At 61.0% G+C, this 21873-nt stretch overlaps 2 protein-coding genes across 3 annotated transcripts in view; both read right to left on the bottom strand.

The window, feature by feature from the left end:
• Positions 1-89: 89 nt before the first annotated feature.
• Positions 90-8857, bottom strand: LOC122390541 (lariat debranching enzyme A-like). Of its 2 annotated transcripts, none has more exons than XM_043383593.1 (7): positions 8579-8857; positions 5348-5553; positions 4062-4353; positions 3020-3120; positions 1874-2260; positions 1511-1703; positions 90-1280 (listed from the first exon to the last, which is right to left on the bottom strand). In XM_043383593.1, the coding sequence occupies exons 2-7, from the start codon at positions 5542-5544 to the stop codon at positions 822-824; spliced, it is 1629 nt and encodes a 542-aa protein (XP_043239528.1). In that variant the 5' UTR covers positions 5545-5553; positions 8579-8857; the 3' UTR covers positions 90-821. The 2 variants fall into 2 exon arrangements, with proteins under 2 accessions (XP_043239528.1, XP_043239529.1); XM_043383594.1 differs by having other exon boundaries at positions 8772-8815.
• Positions 8858-9401: 544 nt separating this feature from the next.
• Positions 9402-21873, bottom strand: part of LOC122390563 (tyrosine-protein phosphatase non-receptor type 23-like) — a 21899-nt gene continuing 9427 nt past the window's right edge. The window contains exons 5-24 of the mRNA XM_043383646.1: positions 21870-21873; positions 21381-21563; positions 21106-21231; positions 20693-20808; positions 20337-20439; positions 20149-20199; positions 19758-19892; positions 18968-19258; positions 18397-18546; positions 17670-17882; positions 14626-17406; positions 14162-14293; positions 13580-13834; positions 13270-13374; positions 12093-12374; positions 11758-11976; positions 11320-11578; positions 10864-11046; positions 10558-10560; positions 9402-9679 (exon numbers count right to left, since the gene is read on the bottom strand). The exon at positions 21870-21873 is cut by the window's right edge and continues 109 nt beyond it. Of these exons, the coding sequence (XP_043239581.1) occupies positions 9402-9679; positions 10558-10560; positions 10864-11046; positions 11320-11578; positions 11758-11976; positions 12093-12374; positions 13270-13374; positions 13580-13834; positions 14162-14293; positions 14626-17406; positions 17670-17882; positions 18397-18546; positions 18968-19258; positions 19758-19892; positions 20149-20199; positions 20337-20439; positions 20693-20808; positions 21106-21231; positions 21381-21563; positions 21870-21873 (5869 nt within the window). The remainder of the gene's footprint in view (positions 9680-10557; positions 10561-10863; positions 11047-11319; positions 11579-11757; positions 11977-12092; positions 12375-13269; positions 13375-13579; positions 13835-14161; positions 14294-14625; positions 17407-17669; positions 17883-18396; positions 18547-18967; positions 19259-19757; positions 19893-20148; positions 20200-20336; positions 20440-20692; positions 20809-21105; positions 21232-21380; positions 21564-21869) is intronic.

The raw sequence follows: 21873 nt of genomic DNA, 5'->3' as shown, positions 1-21873 counted from the left end.
CTGTCCAGTGGCTCAAACTACCGCCGTACGGCTGTTTTTGTGCGAGTATAACCCCTTTGGAAGCACGCCCGGCCGACCAGTACTCACAGTAGCCTCGAGCGCACCAGCTCAGTCCCAGCAGTAGGAGGGGCGGGAGACTGAGCTGCTGGACTGTATTGCCACTGTTGGACAGCAGGAACGGTCGTGTCACCGCTCCATAACGTGTCTTCGTGCGAGTTCAGAGTTCACATTGTCAAAGGCTGCGTCCGTCTTACCGAGCTGCACCATCCGAAAATATGCGGCTGTCACAGCGCGCGGCCGGCAGCGGCGGCGGCACGGTAATTTGTACTCGGTGCGTGTTGTACCGAGTCTGTTGTACTGGGGGGCGCCCCCCCCCCCTGCGGTCCCGGTCGACACGCAGTCTGGAGCGCAGCGGTGTTGTACCGTCCGCAGTCTACCGGGCGGCCGCAGCATTGTGCCGCGCCGGCTGCCCGCAGCGCCGCGCCATTGTGCTCGCCGAGATCAGGTACCAGACGACCGGGGCTCCGCCGACGTGTGAGGGCAGCTCCGACGGACGGCCGCCGGCCGGCCACCACGGCCCGGGCCGACCACCCCACATCGCCTCCTGGCCCCGGCAGGCTACCGGCCCATGGCATCCCGCGGGGCCCGGCAGTCCGATCCCAGTTAAACCAGCACACTCAGTCTCTCTCACTTGGCTCGCGGTCCCGCCCGTCGGAGGCGGTTCCGCCGCGGCTGCAGTGGGCTCGATTCGAGCCGTCCACAGCCGGCCGGCACGGCCAGACCCGGTGAGTCCCGCGCGGCGGACGGACGTTCCGGCCTTCTCAGCCGTCCGCGTCCGCTCCGTATATCGCCTGATTGCGGCGCTTGAACTTCTTGGCCGGCGTGACGGCAGGAGAGTCTTTGGCCGGCGTGAGGTCCGGCGAGTCTTTGGCCGGCATGAGGTCCGGCGAGTCTTTGGCCGGCGTGGCTGTGACCTTCCCCGCGATCTCCGGGAACGAGATGGGCACGGCCGGCCGGCCGCGCGCCGGGTTCAGGCTCAGGAAGTCGGCCGGCGGCGCGCGCGGCGTGCTCGTCCCCTTGCGGTCGATGACGAACATGTCGTCCTCCCCGACGTCGTCGTCGTCGATGCCGATTTCGGCGGGATCGGCGGCCGGCCCGTCCGGGTCCAGCGTCAGGTCGCCGTCCAGCGTGATGTCCGCCTGGGCGGGGTCGGCCGGCGGCGGCGGCATCGGCCCGGCGACTGGCGGCGGCGCGCTGCCGCACAGCATCTCCATCGGGTCCTGGGAACGGCCAGGGGGGTTAGACGGGATAGCGGCGGGCAGCGGCCGGGGCACCCACCTTCAGACCCCGCGTTACAACTGCGAAAGGATCATTGCGAGGCTTACAGGTGGGATTAAACACTGAACAGACAAACGTAAAAACTTCCACCCACCTCGTCCCACCAGCCACCCTGTCTCCCCCCTCCCGTACCGGGTCCCATCCCGTCCCGTCCGGTCCGTCCGGTCCGTACCCGGACCCGCAGTCGGCGGCAGAAGCGGCTGGTCTGCGGGTCGGTGGCGGCCGCCGGCTGACGACCCGCACGGATGTCCGAGCGGCCGTCGTACGGCGGCGCCGTCACCGCAAAGTCGGCCGGCACGCGCAGCTGCTCGCCCCAGATGGCGCGCGTCTCGGCCAGCTCCTCGGCGCTCGGCCGGAAGTCGAACCTGGGAGGGACAAACAGACAGTCACGGCTGTGCCGGCGGCCAGGCCCGGTCAGCCAACTCCTCAGCGCAGACGGGTCACTGACACTGCCCGACCGCGGGAAGACAACGCCACTGATTTTTAACATCGCACCCAGTGTGTTCTGTCTGCAGCCGTGTGTGGGCTGTCTCACCTCTGGCCGCAGCCGGGGCCGGGCATGTACTGCGTGCCGCTCGACACGCTCGTCAGGTGGTCCGTCAGCCGCAGCACCGTCAGCCACTCGAGGTCGTAGCTGAGCTCCGGCGCGCCGTCGCCCAGCTCCAGGATCTGCATGTAGCGCCGCCGCGGCAGACACTTGTCCAGCGCCAGGAACCGGGTCGTGCGGCCGCCGCCTGTCGCCGGCGGGGCCGCGGCGTCCGGGCCGGCGGCGGCGGGCGGCGGGTCGCCCACCTGGCGGCCGTGCTCGACCAGCGCCGAGAACTTGACGTGCAGGTGAGCGGAGAACCAGAAGCGCGGCTGCAGCCGGTGCAGCAGCTCCTCGGCCGGCCGCGAGCCCAGCTTGTTGGACTCCACCTCCTCCCTGAGGAGAGAACGGGGCAGCAGTGCAATGGGGACTCCACCTCCTCAGGGAGCGGCGGGGCAGCAGTGCAGTGGGGACTCCACCTCCTCAGGGAGCGGCGGGGCAGCAGGGCAGTGGGGACTCCACCTCCTCCCTGAGGAGGGAGCGGCGGGGCAGCAGGGCAGTGGGGACTCCACCTCCTCCCTGAGGAGGGAGCGGGGCAGCAGGGCAGTGGGGAGTCCACCTCCTCCCTGAGGAGGGAGCGGCGGGGCAGCAGTGCAGTGGGGACTCCACCTCCTCCCTGAGGAGGGAGCGGGGCAGCAGGGCAGTGGGGAGTCCACCTCCTCCCCGAGGAGGGAGCGGGGCAGCAGTGCAGTGGGGACTCCACCTCCTCCCTGAGGAGGGAGCGGGGCAGCAGGGCAGTGGGGACTCCACCCCCTCCCTGAGGAGGGAGCGGGGCAGCAGTGCAGTGGGGACTCCACCTCCTCCCTGAGGAGGGAGCGGCGGGGCAGCAGGGCAGTGGGACGCCGGCACGGACGGCGCTCGGGTGGGTTCGAGCCGCGTTCGACTGGCTCAGAGCACACCGCCACAGCCGTCCGGCAAACACGGGACTGGTGAAACAGAGGACACTCTGTGGATCCAATGGACGACTTAATGCTTCAAACAGCGACTGAATGGGCGGATCTAAACAGCTGAATAAATACTGGGACGGTATTTACAAAGTCGTCAGCAGTGGAGGCGGACGTGGTATCCGTGCCGCAAGGCCGGCGCGATGCTCACCTGAAGAAGGGCTTCTTGCTGAGCAGCTGGTTCACATCGCCGTGGTGGTAGACGCCGCGCGGCCAGTCGTGAGATATGAAAATATCCATGTCCGGCGTCAGCTGAAAAATAAAACGCAGAACTGGAAGCAAGCCCATGTTTGAAAAGTGGTGAGAAGAATGATAAAATATCATAATCTGAACAACGGTCTGGCACTATTGTAGCCACTGGCAGCACATAACGGAATGCTAATATACCTACAAAATAACCAGGGATGGGGAGCCGTGGAAATTTCAGACGGCTCCGGCTCCGAGTAAAATGGTCCGTCTCCAATACCTACTCAGTACATCCCCTATGCAATTAAATACGGGTGGAAGAAAAAAGATGGGATTGGTGCACGTTGCTTCTGTATTTGCATAACAAGGCTATTTTCATATTTTTAATGCCGCATGTTTTACTGCCTTGAACTGAACTGTCAAACCGAGTTAGGTCAATATTTTTCCTCTTCAAAAAAAAGAGTCGGAGTCGCCCCCTTTTTGACGGCTCTGGCTCCGGACAAAATATGCCGGGTCCGGCTCCAACTCCGGCTCCGCACCCCTGAAAATAACTAATCCAATGTACAAACCTACAGCATACTTGTTCTGTCCCTCACGGAAAACACTGCTACTTAAACTATCATTGGCACCGCATGACTCGACGACTCCGTGGCGCAACGGTAGCGCGTCTGACTTCAGATCAGAAGGTTGCGTGTTCAAATCACGTCGGGGTCACGGACTTTTAACGAACAGGATGTCCCGTTGACAAGGCCTGAACTTGGCCAGAACCGCCTCCCGACGCACAGTGAATGATAGCTTCGCGTAGACGAGCTATCCTACCCAGGATATTAAACGACAGTCGCCTGTATACCATCCTCTCTTCGGCAGTAGTATTTATGTACCCTGTGTTACCACACATGTTTTACTGAGAAGGATTATTAAGGTGGGATGACGAGCCAGTGGCCAGTCACGGAACTGCACACCCGCGTCGCCGGTCTGATCCCCAGCCGGCCCGGCGCGGCGCTCACCTGTTTGAGCCGGTAGGTATCGACGTTCCGCACGTGGTAGGCCGAGCGCATGGTGCTCCTGTCGTAGGGCGGCCGCTCGTGGTGGCCCTTCAGGTAGTCGTGGCCGTTGTAGATGCCCGACAGAGCGCCGATTCGCAGGCTGCCGAAGCGCAGCACGCTGGCGTAGCCGACAAAGTAGATGTTGGGCGCTAGCCAGCCGCCGTGCGCCAGCGCCTGCATGTAGTTGGAGGCCTCGTGGTTGCCGCCGACCACCAGGGTGAGGACAGGGGCCCGCAGCTCCCCGCTGTAGTACCTGAGAAGATCCGGATTGTAAGGAGCTGTGGGGGTTCAGGCACCTGATCCACACTCTCACCATGCCAGCTTGGCTTTGAGCCCACAACACATTATAGGGTCAAGGTCACCTACTTTGGAGTTGCAAATAAGCACACAGTTCTCCACCCATGATCAGCAATGCTTTGGCATCTGGCCACGTAAAAAAAAAACATTAGTAATACCTAGCTCAAAACAAGAGAACAATACCACCAGTATAACGCCTTTTGGGGCGAGTAACGGAGCGAGCGAGAGGGTGAGCCTTGCACGTGCGAAATTTCGAGGGGGTACCTCCAACTGACTTGTGCGCGGCACCCTACTAACTGGTCTCTAGCGATGTGCCAAATTTGAGCACAATCGGCCCAGCCGTTCTCGAGATCTGGAAGCGGCACTCTGCACGTGCGCACGTGCAAAATGGGTCCCAACTGACTTGTGCACGGCACCCTACTAACTGGTCCCTAACCGTGTACCAAATTTGAGCGCCATCGGTCCAGCCGTTCTCGAGATCTGGAAACGACCCCTGCACGTGCGCACGTGCAGCAGCACCCCAACTCTGGCACATGGATATGCAGTGCCTAGTGGGTGCCTACCTACATGCCAACTTTCAGCGCAATCGGCCAAGTAGTTACCGAGATATTGCAACAATTACAAAAGTGACACCTCTTCGTTTTGCACGTGGCACGTGCATAAGGGGTCACCCACATGCATCGGGAATAGTCCAATACTTGGTAGAAGGAATGAAGCTACCCTACAAAAATTACCGCATGTAAATCGGTCAAGTGGTTGCTGAGATATAAGCCTCGCAAAAGCGTCCGCACGGCCGGCCGGCCGGCCGGCCGGCCGGCCGCTCATACTCAGAAATTTCCGTTATTCTACGTAAGACTCCGCTCGCTTCGCTCGCTCCGTAAAAATCAGCTATTTTCATTTAGTTTCAGATTCCTTTCACTTTAAGAAACATAAAACTGTGTTCAACTTACTTGTAAAATGTACCCATGGTGTAATACTTTGGTGGAACTGCCATGCACTGCAGGTCGTCTGGATTTCTTGTGGCTTGAAAGTCACCGCAAATGATGAGAAGGTCCACCTTGATGGAGCGAGCCTTCTCCACATGCTGAATGCCTGCATAGATGCCATCTAGCTCTCCATGGCCACAGCCCTCCACAGCTATGTACATTGCAAATCACTGTAGAGAAAACAAAAACACTTAGACCAATTTATGTGAATTCTTATTTGTTAGGAACCTAAGTTGCACTACTAACTTTAAAATAAAAAAAATCCCTGTGATCAGTAGGTGGAAGTCCAGGGATGCGGAGCCGGAGCCGGAGTCGGAGCCGGAGCCGCCGGAGCCGGCATATTTTGCCCGGAGCCGGAGCCGGAGCCGGAGCCGTGAAACAATATAGCCCGGAGCCGGAGCCGGAGCCGGAGCCGCCAAAAAAGGGGGCGACTCCGGCTCCTTTTTATTTTTTGAAGAGGAAAAAAATAATTGACCTAGTTCGGTTTGACAGTACAAGGCAGTAAAACGATATGGTACTTACGTCATGGGCCATCAAGTGAATGAAAAAATCCGAATATCCCCAGTATCCCACAGTACGCAAACAACTTCCTGTTTGCTCTTCCCCCCCCCCCCCACGTCTACTGCATCCCCAGAACATGAGGACCAGTCATCAGGTGACGGCCATTGTTTTCAAACCAGTGCAGTGGACTGCGACTCCCAGCACCGTCTCATCCCCCCCCCCACCCCTCACCCCCCAATGCAGCCGAGACGGGTGTCAGCTTACGATGGTTCACTGAACTCCGATCCGATTCGCGGCGACTGCGTTTCCAATGCCATCGCTTCCTAGCCCTTTGTTCTGCCAGTTCTCTCCGAGGTGCGTTTGCGCGGGGACGCGGTGAGCCGGTCATGGCAAAGAGTAACGCGTATAACCAATCCAATTTTTCTTCCACCCGTATTTAATTGATTGCGTAGGGGATGTACTGAGTCGGAGCCGGAGCCGCCGGAGCCGGAGCCGCCGGAGCCGGACCATTTTACTCGGAGCCGGAGCCGGAGCCGGAGCCGCCATACCATTTCACCCGGAGCCGGAGCCGGAGCCGGAGCCGATTTTTTTCTCCGGAGCCGGAGCCGGAGCCGGAGCCGTCTGAAATTTCCACGGCTCCGCATCCCTGGGTGGAACTATGGTCATGAGTACCCAAATATAGGAACGTTCCCATTTTTGGGAACGGAGTTCCCAAATATGGGAACGGGCGTTCCCATTTATGAGAACGGAAGGTAATTTTTCGGCCGTTCGCCCACTAAAACTCATTAGTGCATCACGTCTCAAAAAAGTGCATGCTAATTTAAGTTTCTACTAAGTCTCCATAAAATTATCTTAAATCTGACCGTTGAACAAGGAAATTGACCGTCGAATGATATTTTTAATGATTTTTTGAAATGACGGAATGATGAAAACATGGGTTATACTACATTTAACATGCAATTTTAAGGAAAATGAAGCGTTTTTTACATTTTGAAGTCAAGTATAATAATTTTCGCCTGGTTATGAGGTTTCATACTAGCGACACCAGATGCTGACATATGCAAGCGAACACGCGGACAGTCCCGAGGTAATATTGTTGACTTTTGGTGTCGGGGCGCACGATCGCGTGGAACGTCAATGATTTTACCGAACTACTGTTGTAAACTCATTTTCAGTGGTTTAAAATTATTCAGCTGTATTTTATCAGCCCGGAAAGACATATTTCATTTGGATACTAGCTGTTTAGCGTTGTTTTATAAGGAGCGTCATGAGCGTGGTTTTTGTCTTCCGTGTTTCTAGGCATGATCGTTTTGGGGGAATTTCTCTTATATAGGTCGCTCTGTGTGTCTTATTTATAATTTTTATGCTGATTTCGATCATTCCTCGTGCCCATCCTACCAGGCCTTTTGCCACTTACACTCATTAAGAAAGGAAAAAACTAGATTTTCATTGGGACTAGGTGTTTTGAGGGTGTAACATATTCAGCGTTCCCATTTTTGGATACTTCCTTGTGCTCGTCAACTATCGGTGATAAACAGACAGGTGCTTGACATGTCTCCACCCTCGGCGCGGACGGTGGATATAGGCATGGAAGACCTTGTTGAACATTGCTGAGCGTTGTGAATTACGTAATCCTGCAGAGGGGGGCGTGCCCGCTGCGAGATCGACGGGAATAAAAGCGCAGAAGACCGGGCGAAACATGCGACGGTCTTGCCGGAAAGGTCATCTGATGATTGTTGCGTTAACAATAATTTGCGGCGTTGGACGTGATGCTTGTTAATGAAAAGAGCCTCTGAAAGGCGTCGGTGAAATCGTTCCCAATTTTGGGTACGCCGTTCCCATAATAAGGAACGCTTGCAGCGCCAGTGTACGAGAGCGTTCCCAAATTTGGGCTTGCGGCCCGGATGATGGACTGCTTTAGAAATAGGGGAACGATTTGAAACTACGATGGGCCTTACGATATCAAACTCTTTCCCAACAATATTGAGACAAATATCAGGCGGTTCACGATCGTTTTATATTTTTTGGACGTCATTTAACGGTTCTTTTTCTTGTTTTAAATAATGCCTACATGGCGTTCCCATATTTGGGTTTATCGTTCCCAAACATGGGAACGAAAATGCGTTCCCGAAAATGGGTACGCTTTACCATAGTTCCGCCTACTGTGATGTAAAATGTTGATGTAGGTAAGCCAAGTTAAGTAGCCAGGTTTGGTTTTTTAGTGCATTTAGATTTTAGGGGAATCTGGGAATGATAAGAGCTGGGTGTTCTGACACTGAGTGTTGGTTTTTAGTTGTGTGGCCTGAGATAGTATGAAATAGGTAAGACAGGCCTGTTTCAAGGTGCTGAGCCAGGTACAGCTTGCTGTGTGGCAGTGTATTGGGTTTCCATGGAAACAGCAACAAACTCAGACGCTTGCATCAATGAAGCATCATGGCGCGTTCGTTGCACACGCTGCACCAATACTGCAGTGCAGCATAGCACATTGTATCAGAGGGCCAAGAGACAGGGCCCAGGAAATAAGTCTTTTCAGTTTTCACAAAGACAGCCAAGCCAACAGTGTTAATTGCTCCTAAAAATGCTTTCTTTTAATCCATTGAATATGGATGGCATTTCAGGGCCACCCAAAATTGTTAATGAGCAAAATGAAGGAAATACCAGAAGATGGCTTACTAGAAGATGCTTACTACTTACCTAGGTACCTAGCGTACTTCGCAGCCTCATGAAATAGAAAAAAAAACTTCAGAACACCTGCCTCAAGCTGGGCAGCATTGCAATGCATTTGATTGATGCTTGTGGCTGGGTACCTTTAAATAATTTCCACCATGATTTTGCCCCGAAATAAGTCAAAAACATGCAATTACAACAGAAGAAACTAATCAACAACCAATAAAACAAGAGAAACGTGGATACGCTTCTTCTTCGTGGATTAGGAATGTGGCTACGCGTTTTCGCGCTCCCACCCGGCATTGTATCAATTGCGCCGTGTTCATAGCCATTGAAGCTTCCATTTACTGCAGCAAATAAAGGGTTTCCTTCACAGATCTTGTGAAGGAAAGTCCGTCGTACTTGCGAGTAGTAAAGGAATCTTGATACTTGCCCCCTTGTCAGAATGCATGACTCGCATTGCTCGCATGGCTCATTCGTATGATTCTCCAGCTACGAAACGAAATAAATCATTATCCAGCTCTTAATTAATGCTCTGGGGCCGCGCAATCCAAAATGTAGGCATGCACTTAGGATTTCCTTTCCATCATATCCAACATATCCATAAATACATTGTATTTCATAATAGCATACAATTTAAAAGCTGAATTGGCAGGATATATGTTCAAAACGCTTTGCGAATTTTCACCACGCCTAATCATTGAATAACCGCTGGAATATCCCTGTCTGAGATACATGCGCGCCACAGCCGCCGGTGACAGCGGCTGGCGTCGGCCGCACGGCGGAGCCGCGGTCTGACCACAGCCGGTGACTGACACCGCGAACGCGTCCGGTCCACGGCCGCCGGCGATCAGCCGAGCGCCGCGGACCAGCGTCCAGTCCAGTACACCAGCCGCCGGACCAGCGGCCAGTCTCGTACACCAGCCGCCGGACTAGCGTCCAGTCCAGTACACCAGCCGCCGGACCAGCGATCAGTCCAGTACACCAGCTGCCAGTCCAGTACACCAGCCGCCGCCGCCGTCCCTCCCCCGACAGAGCAGTCCTCGAACACATATCTACGGATACGCGGGCTCTGAGCGCTCGTCGCAGAGACCGAGTGAGACACAATTACATATATAAACAGCACGGCTGGCGGACGGCGAATCAGCGTGACAGGCGAGCGCGGACCACAGCGCTGCGGCCGCCCGCTCCTGCTGAGTGCCGCAGCGGCCCGCTGGCTCTCCGCTGACACGCAGCAGTCGTGCAGGGGCGCTCCGCGGTACAGTGCGAGACATGATAGACAGACAGGTTACGATCGGTGCAGCCCTATACTGAGCGTGTCGAGTACACTGTCTGAACTGAATATCGAGCTTCTGCTGCCGGCAGCGCGGGGTCCGTCTCCGCGCCGCCGTACCGACCGACCGGGCCGGCACACCGGCCGGGCCGCCCGCCGCGCCAGCGGTCCGCGCACCAAAGGCAGGTCCGCAGACCGGCACAGCATCGCCTGGGGCCGGCGCCGGCCAGACAATCACCAGAAGATCGAGCTCGGCACCAAGGGAGATCAGGCCGATCGCGATCCAGCTCCAATAGATAGGTAACAATGTCCGGTTCACGAGGGTCGGGCGTCCAGCCACCGCTCACTCGGGTAGCGGGCGTGCCGCCCTGCCCTTCACTGGGCGGCGCGGCCCGTGCAGAACAGTTCTGCCGCCACACACTACCCGTCTCCAGCCCACAGTTTGCCGTGAGCTCCTTCGCTGCCGTCGCCCCTCATCAGTGCTTCTTCAGGGACCAGAGCGGGTCTAGCTGGCTCAGCGGGTCGTCGGCGTCGGCGGGGGCGGGGGCGGGGGCGGGGGCGGGGGCGGGGGCGGCCGGCTCGGTGGGCGGGTCCAGCTGGAAGGTGGCCGGGTCCAGACAGGCGGCCAGCGGTCCGCTCAGCGCCGGCGCAGAGCTCGGCCGGCTGCCGGCGCCCGGCGCGGCGGCGGCGGCGGCCGGCAGGGAGGCCGTCGAACCGCCCGGAGCCGCCGCACCGCCTGCCGGCCGGAAAACACGGAACGTCATTGAGCAGGCAGACAAATGAAATACACTTATGGGTACACATACCTATATAGACCACTTTAACAGCTCATAGCTAATCAAAAGCCATTGCTAAGAAGAACTTTTAGTTAGGGCATGCTTTCAGCGCCTTACATTTATAACATATTAACAAAATAGAATACGTTCATGCTCCTCAGCAGTAAAGCGCGCTGCCGTTCCCGGACAGACCGCCGAGCTTGTCGGACCGCCCGCCGCCGCCCCGCTCTGAGTGGGCTGACGCGGACAGACCCGCCCCGTACCGTGGGCAGCCGGCGCCGGCGCCGGCGGCGGGGTGCCGCCGGCGCTCAGCGCGCCCAGTCGCGCCTGCAGCTCGCCCACGGAGCGCGCCGACGCCAGAAAATCCTCGGACGGGTGCCGGCTGTGGCCCGAGTGGGCCGGGCCGGGCGGCTGCTCGAACGACGCGCGGCTCGTCAGGATACCGCCTGGGGAGCGGGAGGGGGGAGAGGCCGGTCAGTATCGCCTGGACAGGACAGCGACCGGACGGGCCAGCTGTAAACGCCCCGGTGACGACCAAACCTGGCGCACGGAAGCTAATAATGACATTTACAGCATGTTATGTTCCCCAGAAAGTGTTCAACCAGGGGATGTATTCCAAACAACCCAATACCTGGTTTGACCCATTACACAAATGACCTCATGACCCAGACGCCCGGTTAATGGGTGAGATCCAGACACAGGCTCCCCGCGCCTCTCACGTTTCATGAGCACGTCCTGAGCGGCGTATAGGACGGCCTGGTAGGCGAACAGCAGGTGCTGCTTGTCCTGCAGGCAGTTTCGGCGCGCCGTGTTCAGCAGGCGCGCCACCGCCAGCGGCTCCAGCAGGCCGCGGCCGGCGTTGATCTCGGCCATGACGGCTGCCAGCATGCAGAACACGCCCGAGCGGCCCACGCCGCCCGAGCAGTGCACCACCAGCGGACGCAGCAGCGAGCGCTGCTGCTGGTGGTAGTGCAGCACCTGAGCCACGTCAGGGGACGGGGGTTAGCGGGGCCTCCACAGGACGGGAGGGAGCTGGCAGCCGCCTGTCACCAGTCATTATATACCATCAGCTTCCAAATTATCCAATACCCGGTCAAACTAGCCACTCAGTGACCGGACCATGCCCCAGTCCCCGACCCCCCTCAGCCGACCCCCACCTCTGCCACGAACTGGACCAGCGGCGCCGGGCTGGCGGGCAGCGCGGCGCGCGGCCACCCGCCGAACTGCAGGTGGATCACCACGCGCGACATCTTGGTCTCGGCGTGCAGCACCGAGATGATGCGCTCCACCCGGCCGTTGGCCGGCGACTGCGACTGCAGGGTCAGCTGCAGCGGGCCGCGCTGCACGGCCACTCCGCGCTCCGTGGGCCAGTACACCTGCGGCGGCGGACACAGACGACATCAGGCCTGACCAGAGCGCACAGACGGGAGCACAGCTAGTCGCGGCCACACCGCTCCCCGCTCCGTCCCGCGCCGTCCCGCCCTGCGCCCACCTGTCCGTCGAGCTCGCTGTCGGGCAGCAGGCAGACCACCAGCTCCACCTGGTGGTGCCACACCATGCACCAGAAGTCGGTCTGCGTCACGGCCAGCGGCGCCTGGGTGACCAGCAGCGGCGGACTACCGGCGCTCAGCTCCGGCAGGCGGCTGGCGTTAATGTAGTCGTCGCGCACCAGCGGCACCGCCACCAGGCTGCTGTCGAACGGCAGCACATCCTGGAACCGGTTCTTCATCGGGTAGCAGCGCGCCACAGAGATCTTCAGCGAGCGGCCGTCCGCCTGCCGCCGCGCGGGGGGGGGGGGGGGTGTCGGTCAGGGGCTCAGCGGCGGAGGTAGGGCGGGCGGGGTGCGAGCTGACTCAGGGCGGAAGGTGCCGACAGGTAGCGTAGGAGCTTCAGCCGCCGACTTAGGCGTACGTTCTAAGAAGCAGCTAAACTGAGACATATACAAACCAGCCTGATTAATTGCGATATTGCACATGCGATGAAAGTACATGATTGCCTCGTCACTTAAACCACGCATCACTGACGTAGAGGCGTGGTTCAAATCGAGTTGTTGCTACGATGAGCTCCGATCTCACTGCCGTGCGCAACTGCATGACGTTCTAGGCCTGCCTAGGTAGGTAGAGGTCAGTGTGTTACTTGCACAAGCGTACGGCACAATGCAGAACTGTACAGTCTGCGGTGGGGATGGCGGGAAATGTACAGGAAAACCCCCCAGTTCCGGGCGCCAAGCACACAGCTACCCCGACAGGCCCGGCTGAAATCACGGGGACCGAACTCACACCGGGGGGACGGTTAATCTACGGTCAACACCCTGAAATCTCCCACTCACAGCAACATCCGCCGTATCCGAGGTCTGAAAACGCCCCTTGTTACCATATGCAGTGCGTTTGAACCGTATCAGTAACACACGAGCCTTTTGGAAGGGCGACTTCGGGCGGAGATCTATCAGGGAAACACACTATTCTGATACGAGCACTGTTTCACTTCCATAGTTGTAATGACAATATGATGAAATGCTGACGCTATTGGATTATCTTTGCTAGGTCTTAATTAGATGACCTTATAAAAGACCAGAACAGCATGCTCATACTCTGTCTCCGTATACCTACTATTTTGGGTCGGCGCTGCCGACGTGCCATAGCCGCGTGCAGCCTGGTATCCATCCTCACCTCCTGCTGGTCCATCAGCTCCTTCCACTTGCTGTCCAGCGGCGTCGGACCGTTCAGCGACTTCTTGGTGAGGCTGGCCACCAGCTTATCCATCCGCTCCACCTCCTACACGGAAACGGTCGGGTCAGCGGCCGAACGCGCGGACTTACCATGACTAAAGGGATAACTCCAACCAGGCACAGCTCATCAACTAGCCATCAAGCACTCCAGTCATGTACGTGTGGATTGTAGGGTCCACAATTCAGACCTCGTAAACAATCAGCGGCACAGAGCAGTGGCAATGCAGCATCCCGGGCCGGTCGTGACGGACCTGCACGAAGGCCTGCAGTCTGTCGGCGTCCGTGTACGGGTCGCCGCCGGCCGACAGTTTGCGCCGCTCCCGGTCGGCCTGCTGGCGGCGCTCTCTCTCGGCCTCGGAGGTGACCACGCGCGGCTGCAGGGCGGCCGGCCCGGGCGGCGGCGGCGCGCCCACGGAAGGTCCGCCCGCCGACAGCAGGTCCACGCCCGAGCCGGGCCCGGCGGCCGCCGGAGCGGGCGCCGAGACCGGCTGACCGGCCACCGGAGCCTGCGCAGACGGCACACACCACTGAGAAACAGCACCAGTGAAACAACACCGAGACACTCAGCAGGGTCGGCGGAACACCGCGCGGTGGCACAGAGTCACAGAGCACGGCTGGCGGTCAGCAGCGAACTACTGCCGGCACACCGTCAATGAACCGCCGGCGCGTACACCCTGCCCAGCCACGCTACTCACACTACGAACGCACCAGCTGAATGTAACCCAGGTTACACCGGCGTTCAAGGGGCACCCTCAGCACCAGACGCCGCCGCCCCGCCTCCGCCGGCGCTGGCGGGCTGTGTTAGCGCCCCCGGGACGGAAGCGCCGCGTTACCTGCACGCCGGTCGAGGCCGGCCGGAGCGTCTGCAGCGCCGCCGGCAGGGCCGGTGTGGGAGTGGGTGCGAGTGCAGGGGCCGACAGGTCGAGTCCGGCCAGCAGCTGCGCGTTCTGGGACACCAGGTCCGCCTGCCGAGCCACACCCAGACCGGGCCACAATGACGGCGCGGCCCGCTACTGGCGCACGGCCGGGCCGAGCCACACACAAACGTCGGCTCACCGGGCGCCGTGAGACAGCAGAGTCGGAAAAACTACACACCGATAGAAGAGCACACGGAAAACAGGCACGGAAGAGCACAAAGCAGGCGTAAAACGATAACAATCGTTACAGAAGGGTACAAATCGGTGCAGATCAAACTGAAAAAGTGCATAAATCCAGCTCATGTAATAATTAAGCCAATGCCGTGAGAGCCATCCGTAAGTAACGTCACCTTGGCTCAGCGATGTCATAAGTGGCTCACCTTGGCCTGCTGCTGCTGCTGCTGCTGCTGCTGCTGCTGGGGCGGCTGCTGTTGTTGTTGCTGCTGCTGCTGCTGCTGCTGCTGGGGCGGCTGCTGTTGTTGCTGCTGCTGCTGCTGCTGCCCGGGCTGCACCGCGGCAGTCGGCTGGATGTACTGGGCCGTGTTGAGAGCGGGCGCCGACACGCTGCTCTGAGCCGGCAGGAGCTGCGGCTGCTGCGGCTGTTGGGTCAGGCTCTGCGCCGCAGCCGGGTGCCGCTGCGGCGGCTGCTGGGGCTGCTGGGGCTGCAGCGGCTGCTGCTGCGGCTGGTGCGGCTGCTGCTGGGGCCGCGGTGACGGCTGCTGCTGACCGGCCACCGGGTAGTACTGGTGTGGTGGACTCTGCTTGGCGGCCGGATAGTGTTGCTGCTGCTGGCCGGATCCCGGGAAATGCTGCTGCTGAACAGCTCCAGGATACTGCTGCTGCGGCTGCTGCTGCCCAGCGCTAGCTCCAGGATACTGCTGCTGCGGCTGCTGCTGCCCAGCGCTAGCTCCAGGATACTGCTGCGGCTGCTGCTGCCCAGCACTGACTCCAGGATACTGCTGCTGCTGCCCAGCACTGACTCCAGGATACTGCTGCTGCCCAACGCTAGCTCCAGGGTACTGCTGCTGCTGCTGCTGCCCAGTGCTAACTCCTGGATGCTGCTGCTGCCCAGCACTGACTCCCGGATACTGCTGCTGCCCAGCACTGACTCCCGGATACTGCTGCTGCCCAGCACTGACTCCCGGATACTGCTGCTGCCCAGCACTGACTCCAGGATACTGCTGCTGCCCAACGCTAGCTCCAGGGTACTGCTGCTGCTGCTGCTGCTGCTGCCCAGCGCTAACTCCTGGATGCTGCTGCTGCTGCTGCTGCGGTTGCTGCCCAGCATTGGCTCCAGGCTGCTGCTGGACACCAGGCTGCTGCTGCTGCTGCTGCTGCTGCTGCTGTTGTCCAGTGGCCGGGTATGGCCACTGCCCGGCAGCTGGGTACTGCGGCTGAGGGTGCTGGTACTGCTGCTGCGAGTACCCGTACCCGGGGTGCTGCTGGTGCCCGGCTGCCTGCGGCGGCTGCTGGCCACCGTACCCTCCGGGGGACGGCGACTGACCCGGCCCCATCGGCTGCCGCTGTGCCCCGCCGGCCGGCTGGGTGGCGCCGTACGGGCTCTGAGAGGCCGGCGCGCCTTCGTACGGGGCCGGCGCGCCGCTGTACGGGGCCTGGCCGGCCGGCGCGCCTCCGTACGGGGCCGGCGCGCCGCTGTACGGGGCCGGCGCGCTGGACGTGGCCGCCGACAGCGGAGTCTGAGCCTGCTGGGCGCCGGGGTAGGCTGCCGGCTGCTGGTGGCCGGCGCCGGACGCGCCCGGTCCATAGGCTGCGTACTGGCCGGCCTGCGGTGGGGCGGCGGGCCGCGGCGGTGTGCCGGCTGGCGCGTACCCGGTGGCCAGCGCGTACGGCGCGATGCCCGACGGTCGGATGGCCGTCTGCGCCCCGCCCGAGGCTGTCAGACGCGGCGGCGTGTAGAAGGGCGCCGCCGGCCCGGAGGTGGCCGCCTGGCCCGAGCCGGTGCCCGCCGCCGCCGACGAGAGCACGCTGTGCGAGTGGGTGGCGCCCGTCTGCGCGTAAGAGGCGATCGGGCGACGCGCGCAGGCGTTGTCCACCTGCAGCCGGCTGTCACCCACGGGCCGCGAGAACGTCTGGTAGGGCGTCCAGGAGGTGTAGCCGCCGCCGCCGTAGTAGGACAGGTACGGGTCGTTGATGTAGCCTGCTCCCGTGGACGGCACTGGCGCGGCGGTGGCGCCGGACGAGGCCGGAGTCGGCTGCCCAGGAGGGTTCTGCGGGCCGGGCGGCCGCGAAAAGACGGGGCTGGGAGACGGTGACGGGCCCGCAATGCCGTTTGGTACGCCCGGTCCCGCCTGGGCCTCATGTTGGTAGCCTCCAGAGGGACCTGCCTGACTCTGAGGATAGCCTCCCGCCGGGCCAGTCTGGCTCTGAGGATGATAGCCTCCCGCCGGGCCCGTCTGGCTCAGAGGATAGCCTCCAGGGGGGCCCGTCTGGCTCTGAGGATAGCCTCCAGCCGCCGCCGCCTGGCTCTGAGGATGATAGCCTCCAGCCGCCGCCGCCTGGCTCTGAGGATGATAGCCTCCAGGCGGACCTCCTTGGCTCTGGTGAGGGTAGCCGCCCGTCCCCTGGCCCTGAGACGGCGGGTAGCCGGCCGCAGCCTGACTCTGAGCCCCGGGGTAGCCGGCGCTGGGCGGGGCGGGCCCGTGGACCGGCGGGTACCCGCCGCTCTGAGTCGCCGCCGGCTGGCCGTACCCGGCCCGCTGCCGGTCGGCGCCGTCCGCCGCCCGGTGGCCGGCTGTCATGTACTGGGCCATCTGCGCGGCGTACCCACCAGACTCGGGACCGCGGGCAGCCGCCGCCGCCGGCGCCGGAGCCGGCGAGGGGGCGCTCATGTACTGGGCCATCTGGGCCGCATAGCCGGGCGCGGAGGGCGCCACGGAGCCGGCGGCGGCGCCGCGGCAGCCCGGCTCGCTCTGCTCCGAGCCCAGCGGCGAGGGGCGCTGCCGCGGCGGCGTCTCGCCGGCCCGGTAGCCGGCCGCCAGGTAGTCGCGCAGCCGCGGACCGCCGGCCGGCGCGCTGGGGGCGCTGGCCGGCGTCGGACCCGACCCGGCGCCGGCGGACGAGGCCGGCAGCGCCGACGAGCGCTCCTCCTGCTGCACCTTACAGACGCTGCGCGCGCGGGTCAGCAGCTTGCTGACGCTCTCCTGGGTAACGAGAGACAGAAGGGGGTGAGAACGGGCCCAGCCCATTGCCCAGCTTCAGGCCTGAATAAAGTAACGAAAAGCACGTCCATGTATGGGTGTACGTACACTGTAGTCTACAAATCGCCGTTTCGAGTCAGCTATTGTAAGTTCATACAAAATTAGACCAAGGGTTGTTCGCCAAACTGTTTCAAGCCGCGGTGATGGTCCCTATACCCCCGCCCGGACCCCCGGTCCCGCATCCGCCCGCGGCGCCCACAGCTGACCTGCAGTTTGGTGTAGAACTGGACGCCCTGGTCGCCCTTCTGGAGCAGCTCGTCCAGCGCGCGGTGCGACGTCAGCAGGTCGGCCACACGCGCCTCGCGCTGCGCCACCAGGTCGGCCACCAGCTGCCGGGTGGGCGCGTACGCCGCGTTGGCCTCGGTCAGCGCGCGCAGGATGTTCTCCTGGGCGGTCAGGTTCTGTTCGATCACCGCCGCCTGGCGAACAGAGGCGCCGGCGTCAGCGGCTGGTACCGCTATACACAGCCGGCGTCAGCGGCTGGTGCAGCTATACACAGCCGGCGTCAGCGGCTGGCGCAGCTATACACAGCCGGCGTCAGCGGCTGGTGCAGCTATACACAGCCGGCGTCAGCGGCTGGTGCAGCTATACACAGCCGGCGTCAGCGGCTGGTGCAGCTATACACAGCCGGCGTCAGCGGCTGGTACCGCTATACACAGCCGGCGTCAGCGGCAGCTGATACAAATCTAACATAAAAAACAAAAAGGCTGCCCATAAGAAAACGGACCGAAAAGCGCCACATATTGAGTGGTGAAAAGGAAGGAATATTATGGACTCCCTCCCTGCTTTCTGCCTCCTTACCCCACCCCAAACCCCGCCCCGCCGCTCGACGCCCGTTCTCCAGGCGGCACCAATGGCCCCCTGGCCGTCCGCCGTCCCGCCGGCTGAGCCGCGGCGCCCATCGCCCCCTCTCCGTCTGCCGGCCGTCCCGACCTGTTTACGGTGTTTGTCCAGCTCGCGCTCGATGAAGGCGCCCACGTCGTCACCGGCGCGCGTCACCACGCGGCGCGTGATGTCGTCACCGTGGACGGCGTCCCGCAGGTGACTGGTCAGCATGGAGCGCTGCCGGCGCATCTGCTCCACCTGGTGCCGCCGGGCAGGGGCACACCGTCAGAGGGGGGAGGGGCACACCGTCAGAGGGGGGAGGGGCACACGGTCAGAGGGGGGAGGGGCACACGGTCAGAGGGGGACACAGTCAGAGGGGACGGGACGGGCAGAGGGGACCATCAGAGGGGACCATCAGAGGGCGTACCCCTTCGCTGCAGTTGGACACTCGCCACAGAGGCGCATTTAAGGGTCTGAAGACGCACTCATATGACTGTTTCAGCCACCATGCCAAGAACGGCTACCATGTGATTGCGTTTTCTTTTTCTTTCCTTCGAAATATGCCGTATGCTGGAGTTGGGCAGAGGCCGTAAGTTAGGACTGGCGATTTGATGGCGCCTGTATCGGTTACCTCGGTCCTCTACCGATGAGTTCCCACCGTCTCTCCCGGCTCTCTGACCTTGTCCACGATCCGCTGGAGCTCGCCGATGGCGGCGGCCGCCTCGGGCCGCTGCACCACGGGCAGCACGGAGGGCAGCTGCGCCTCCAGCGCCTCCAGCGGTCCGCTGAGCAGCGTCAGGTGCGGCAGGTGCGCCGAGATGGCGCGCTGCAGCGCTGTGTCCGACTCGGCCGCGTGCCGGTGCGCGTCCCGGTACTTGGCGAACTCGCGGCGCAGTTCGGCCGTGATCATGGACGGCGGACAGCGGCCGCCCAGCGCCGCCGCGTGCTCCTTGGCCCGCTCCTCCTCCTCCTGTCCGCGCAGCGGCGCCCCGGTCACAGTCAGACAGGACGGCGTCCCGGTCACAGTCAGACAGAGGCGCCCCGGTCACAATCAGACAGCGGCGCCCCGGTCACAATCAGACAGCGGCGCCCCGGTCACAATCAGACAGCGGCGCCCCGGTCACAATCAGACAGCGGCGCCCCGGTCACAATCAGACAGCGGCGCCCCGGTCACAGTCAGACAGCGGCGCCCCGGTCACAGTCAGACAGACCTTCAGTGGAAAGATAGAGGCAAGCTGCATAATGCAAAATGAGCATTTAGCGGAGGATATTCGGCAGCACAGGACAAATTAAGGTCCAAAGATCTTGACATGTTTTTGGCGGCTAGTGGGGTGCTTAAACAAGCAGCACCTGAAACATACCGTGACTAAAGAAGAAGAAAAACAATACCAGCGTGTCGACAAAGGTTCCCACCCAGCCATTAGTGGCGGCGCTCGTCAGTGGCGCCGTGTGCGGCGGTGCGTGCCTACCTTAAGGAGGGTCTCCAGCTCGTCGAGGCTGTCCTGCAGGTCCACGGAGAGGCTGGCCAGCCGCGACATGGCCTCGGACAGCTGGCCGACAGCGCCGGGACGCGCGTGCAGCGAGGCCACGCAGTCGACCAGCTCCTGCCAGAGCGCCAGCCGACAATTAGCGGCAGCGGTCAGGCGCGGCTGCCGTCCACAGGCCGGCAGGGTGGGAGAACGGCCTCCCCAATTGCCGTGCAAAGACAAAAACTTCTATGTGAGGTCGGAGTCTGACCTCAAATACTAGTTTTTGCCTTTGCACGGCAGTCGACATGTCATAAGGCAACAAAAACGGTGTCGTTCACAGAACAATCTCGTGTCCATTAAAGTTCCCCAAGCCGGTTGCTACCGTCCATACCTGCGGAAGCTGGATGTTTGATGTGGTTCCCGCCACAAAAGGTTTCACCACCTGAAAGGAACCGGGGTCTGGTGTAACGCAGGTGTCAGTGACGGGCACAATCATTACTGACGTAAATCAATGCAAGACAGTTCTCTTGTGAGATAATCGCCAGCTTCATTGAAGAACTAGCGGCTGTCAGCCCTCACCTCGAGCTGGTCGAGCTGCAGCGAGGAGAGCAGCACCAGCAGCTCCTGGTCCTTCTCCTCCACCTGGGTCAACACCTTCCGCAGCAGCTCGTCCTTCTTGGCGCTGCCGGCGGCCGGCGCAGGGTCAGTATCAGAGCCGGGGAGGCTGACTGGCCCGTACCAGGGCGGCCGGCGCAGGGTCAGTATCAGAGTACCAGAGACTGATTGGCCGGTACCACCGCAGGGTCAGTATCAGAGTAGTATCAGAGCCAGTATCAGAGCCGGGTACTGGTCAGTGGTAGGGTCGGATAGGACGGTGCGTGGGACAGTGAAGTGAACCGGAATGTATCAGCGCTGGGCTCGCGCGCCGGACTCACCTGTACAGAGAGGCGTGCTCGTGCGCCTCCATGGGAATCAGCTTCTGGAATATGTCCGGCCCGGCCACGTCCTTGTCGGTGATGTCAAACGGAATGCCCTTCACCAGCGAGGCGCCCTGCGGAGCGGAGGTACGGACACGCCACTCAGTCGGCGGGCGCGGGCTGGACCGCGGCACGGCCGCCACCACCGGCAGCGCGGCCTCGCGGTCCTTCATACACCGAGTTATGTAGCGATTCAAAGTTGCAAAGAGGGAAATAGACATTTTACCGGGAAACACACGCTTCTAGGCTATCTTTTGAGTTTACCCGTTCGGACTTTTAATTGAAGGTAAGTTTATCAAAACACAATAGCAATGACAAATGCCGAGAGGGCGGTGCATCTCCATGACTCAGCTGCAATCAGTGCGACGAACCTTGATCTCTGGCAGCGACTCGATCGGAGGCACCTTCTCGTGGTAGATGAACTCGTTCTCCTTTTTAGCGTTGTTCAGTTTGCCTCCAATCACGTCCATGTTGAACGCCAGGCACTCTGCCACCAGCTGAAAGATATTTCATAAGCATCATCAAACAGCCTCCTCCTAAGAACATCGCATCTTCTGACATTATCCCGGTCGGTTGTCCGTCCCCTGTTGGTCCGGTTTTCCCGTCTCTGCCCAGTCCAGTGCCTGTGCCCGCCGCCTCTGCCCACCTTTCCCTCGTGGCCGCTCATGCGTTTGGCGACGCCGGCGGCCTCCTGAAGTCGCTCCGTGGCCGCCTGGTAGAAGGTGATGCGCTCACCCATCCGCTGCTGCTCCTCAGACTGCATGCCGCGGTACAGCAGCGAGACGGCGTCGTACAGCGGCGCCTTCAGCTCCACGTGCTCCACCCATTGCTGCCGCCCAGCCAACAACAGAGATACGCTGCTGAGCTGACGCTCCTCACACATCAAACAAACAGACACTGGTGGGGAGGGGGCACGCATACACACTGGTGGGGAGAGACGGGGGGGGGGCAGAAAGGGGTAGCGTCTCCGGGATTCAGCCGTCTCCAGCACCGCATAATGTCATCTTTGACTCATCAATGTCCACTGAACGCCGCCGCGAGCAGTTCCTTCATGCGGTGCGGCACTGAGTCCAACTAGGCCAGCAGGGAGCGTCTGAGCAGCTGCACTCGGCCTCACCGGCGCCTGGGCGCTCACCTTC

This window comes from Amphibalanus amphitrite, unplaced genomic scaffold, assembly GCF_019059575.1.
Source record: "Amphibalanus amphitrite isolate SeventyFive unplaced genomic scaffold, NRLGWU_Aamphi_draft 000400F_arrow, whole genome shotgun sequence".
Lineage (NCBI taxonomy): Eukaryota > Metazoa > Arthropoda > Thecostraca > Balanomorpha > Balanidae > Amphibalanus > Amphibalanus amphitrite.
Note: the sequence above shows the minus strand (reverse complement) of the source record. Positions and strands in the feature narration are given on the sequence as shown.

Excerpts from the sequence above, each read along its gene's own strand:
- LOC122390541 (XM_043383593.1), bottom strand. The coding sequence starts at position 5,544 with ATGTACATAGCTGTGGAGGGCTGTGGCCATGGAGAGCTAGATGGCATC. Across the intron at positions 4,354-5,347 it reads ACCATGGGTACATTTTACAA|GTACTACAGCGGGGAGCTGC; the intron begins GTAAGTTGAACA and ends GGATCTTCTCAG. Across the intron at positions 1,281-1,510 it reads GCCGCCGACTGCGGGTCCGG|GACCCGATGGAGATGCTGTG; the intron begins GTACGGACCGGA and ends GGCCGTTCCCAG.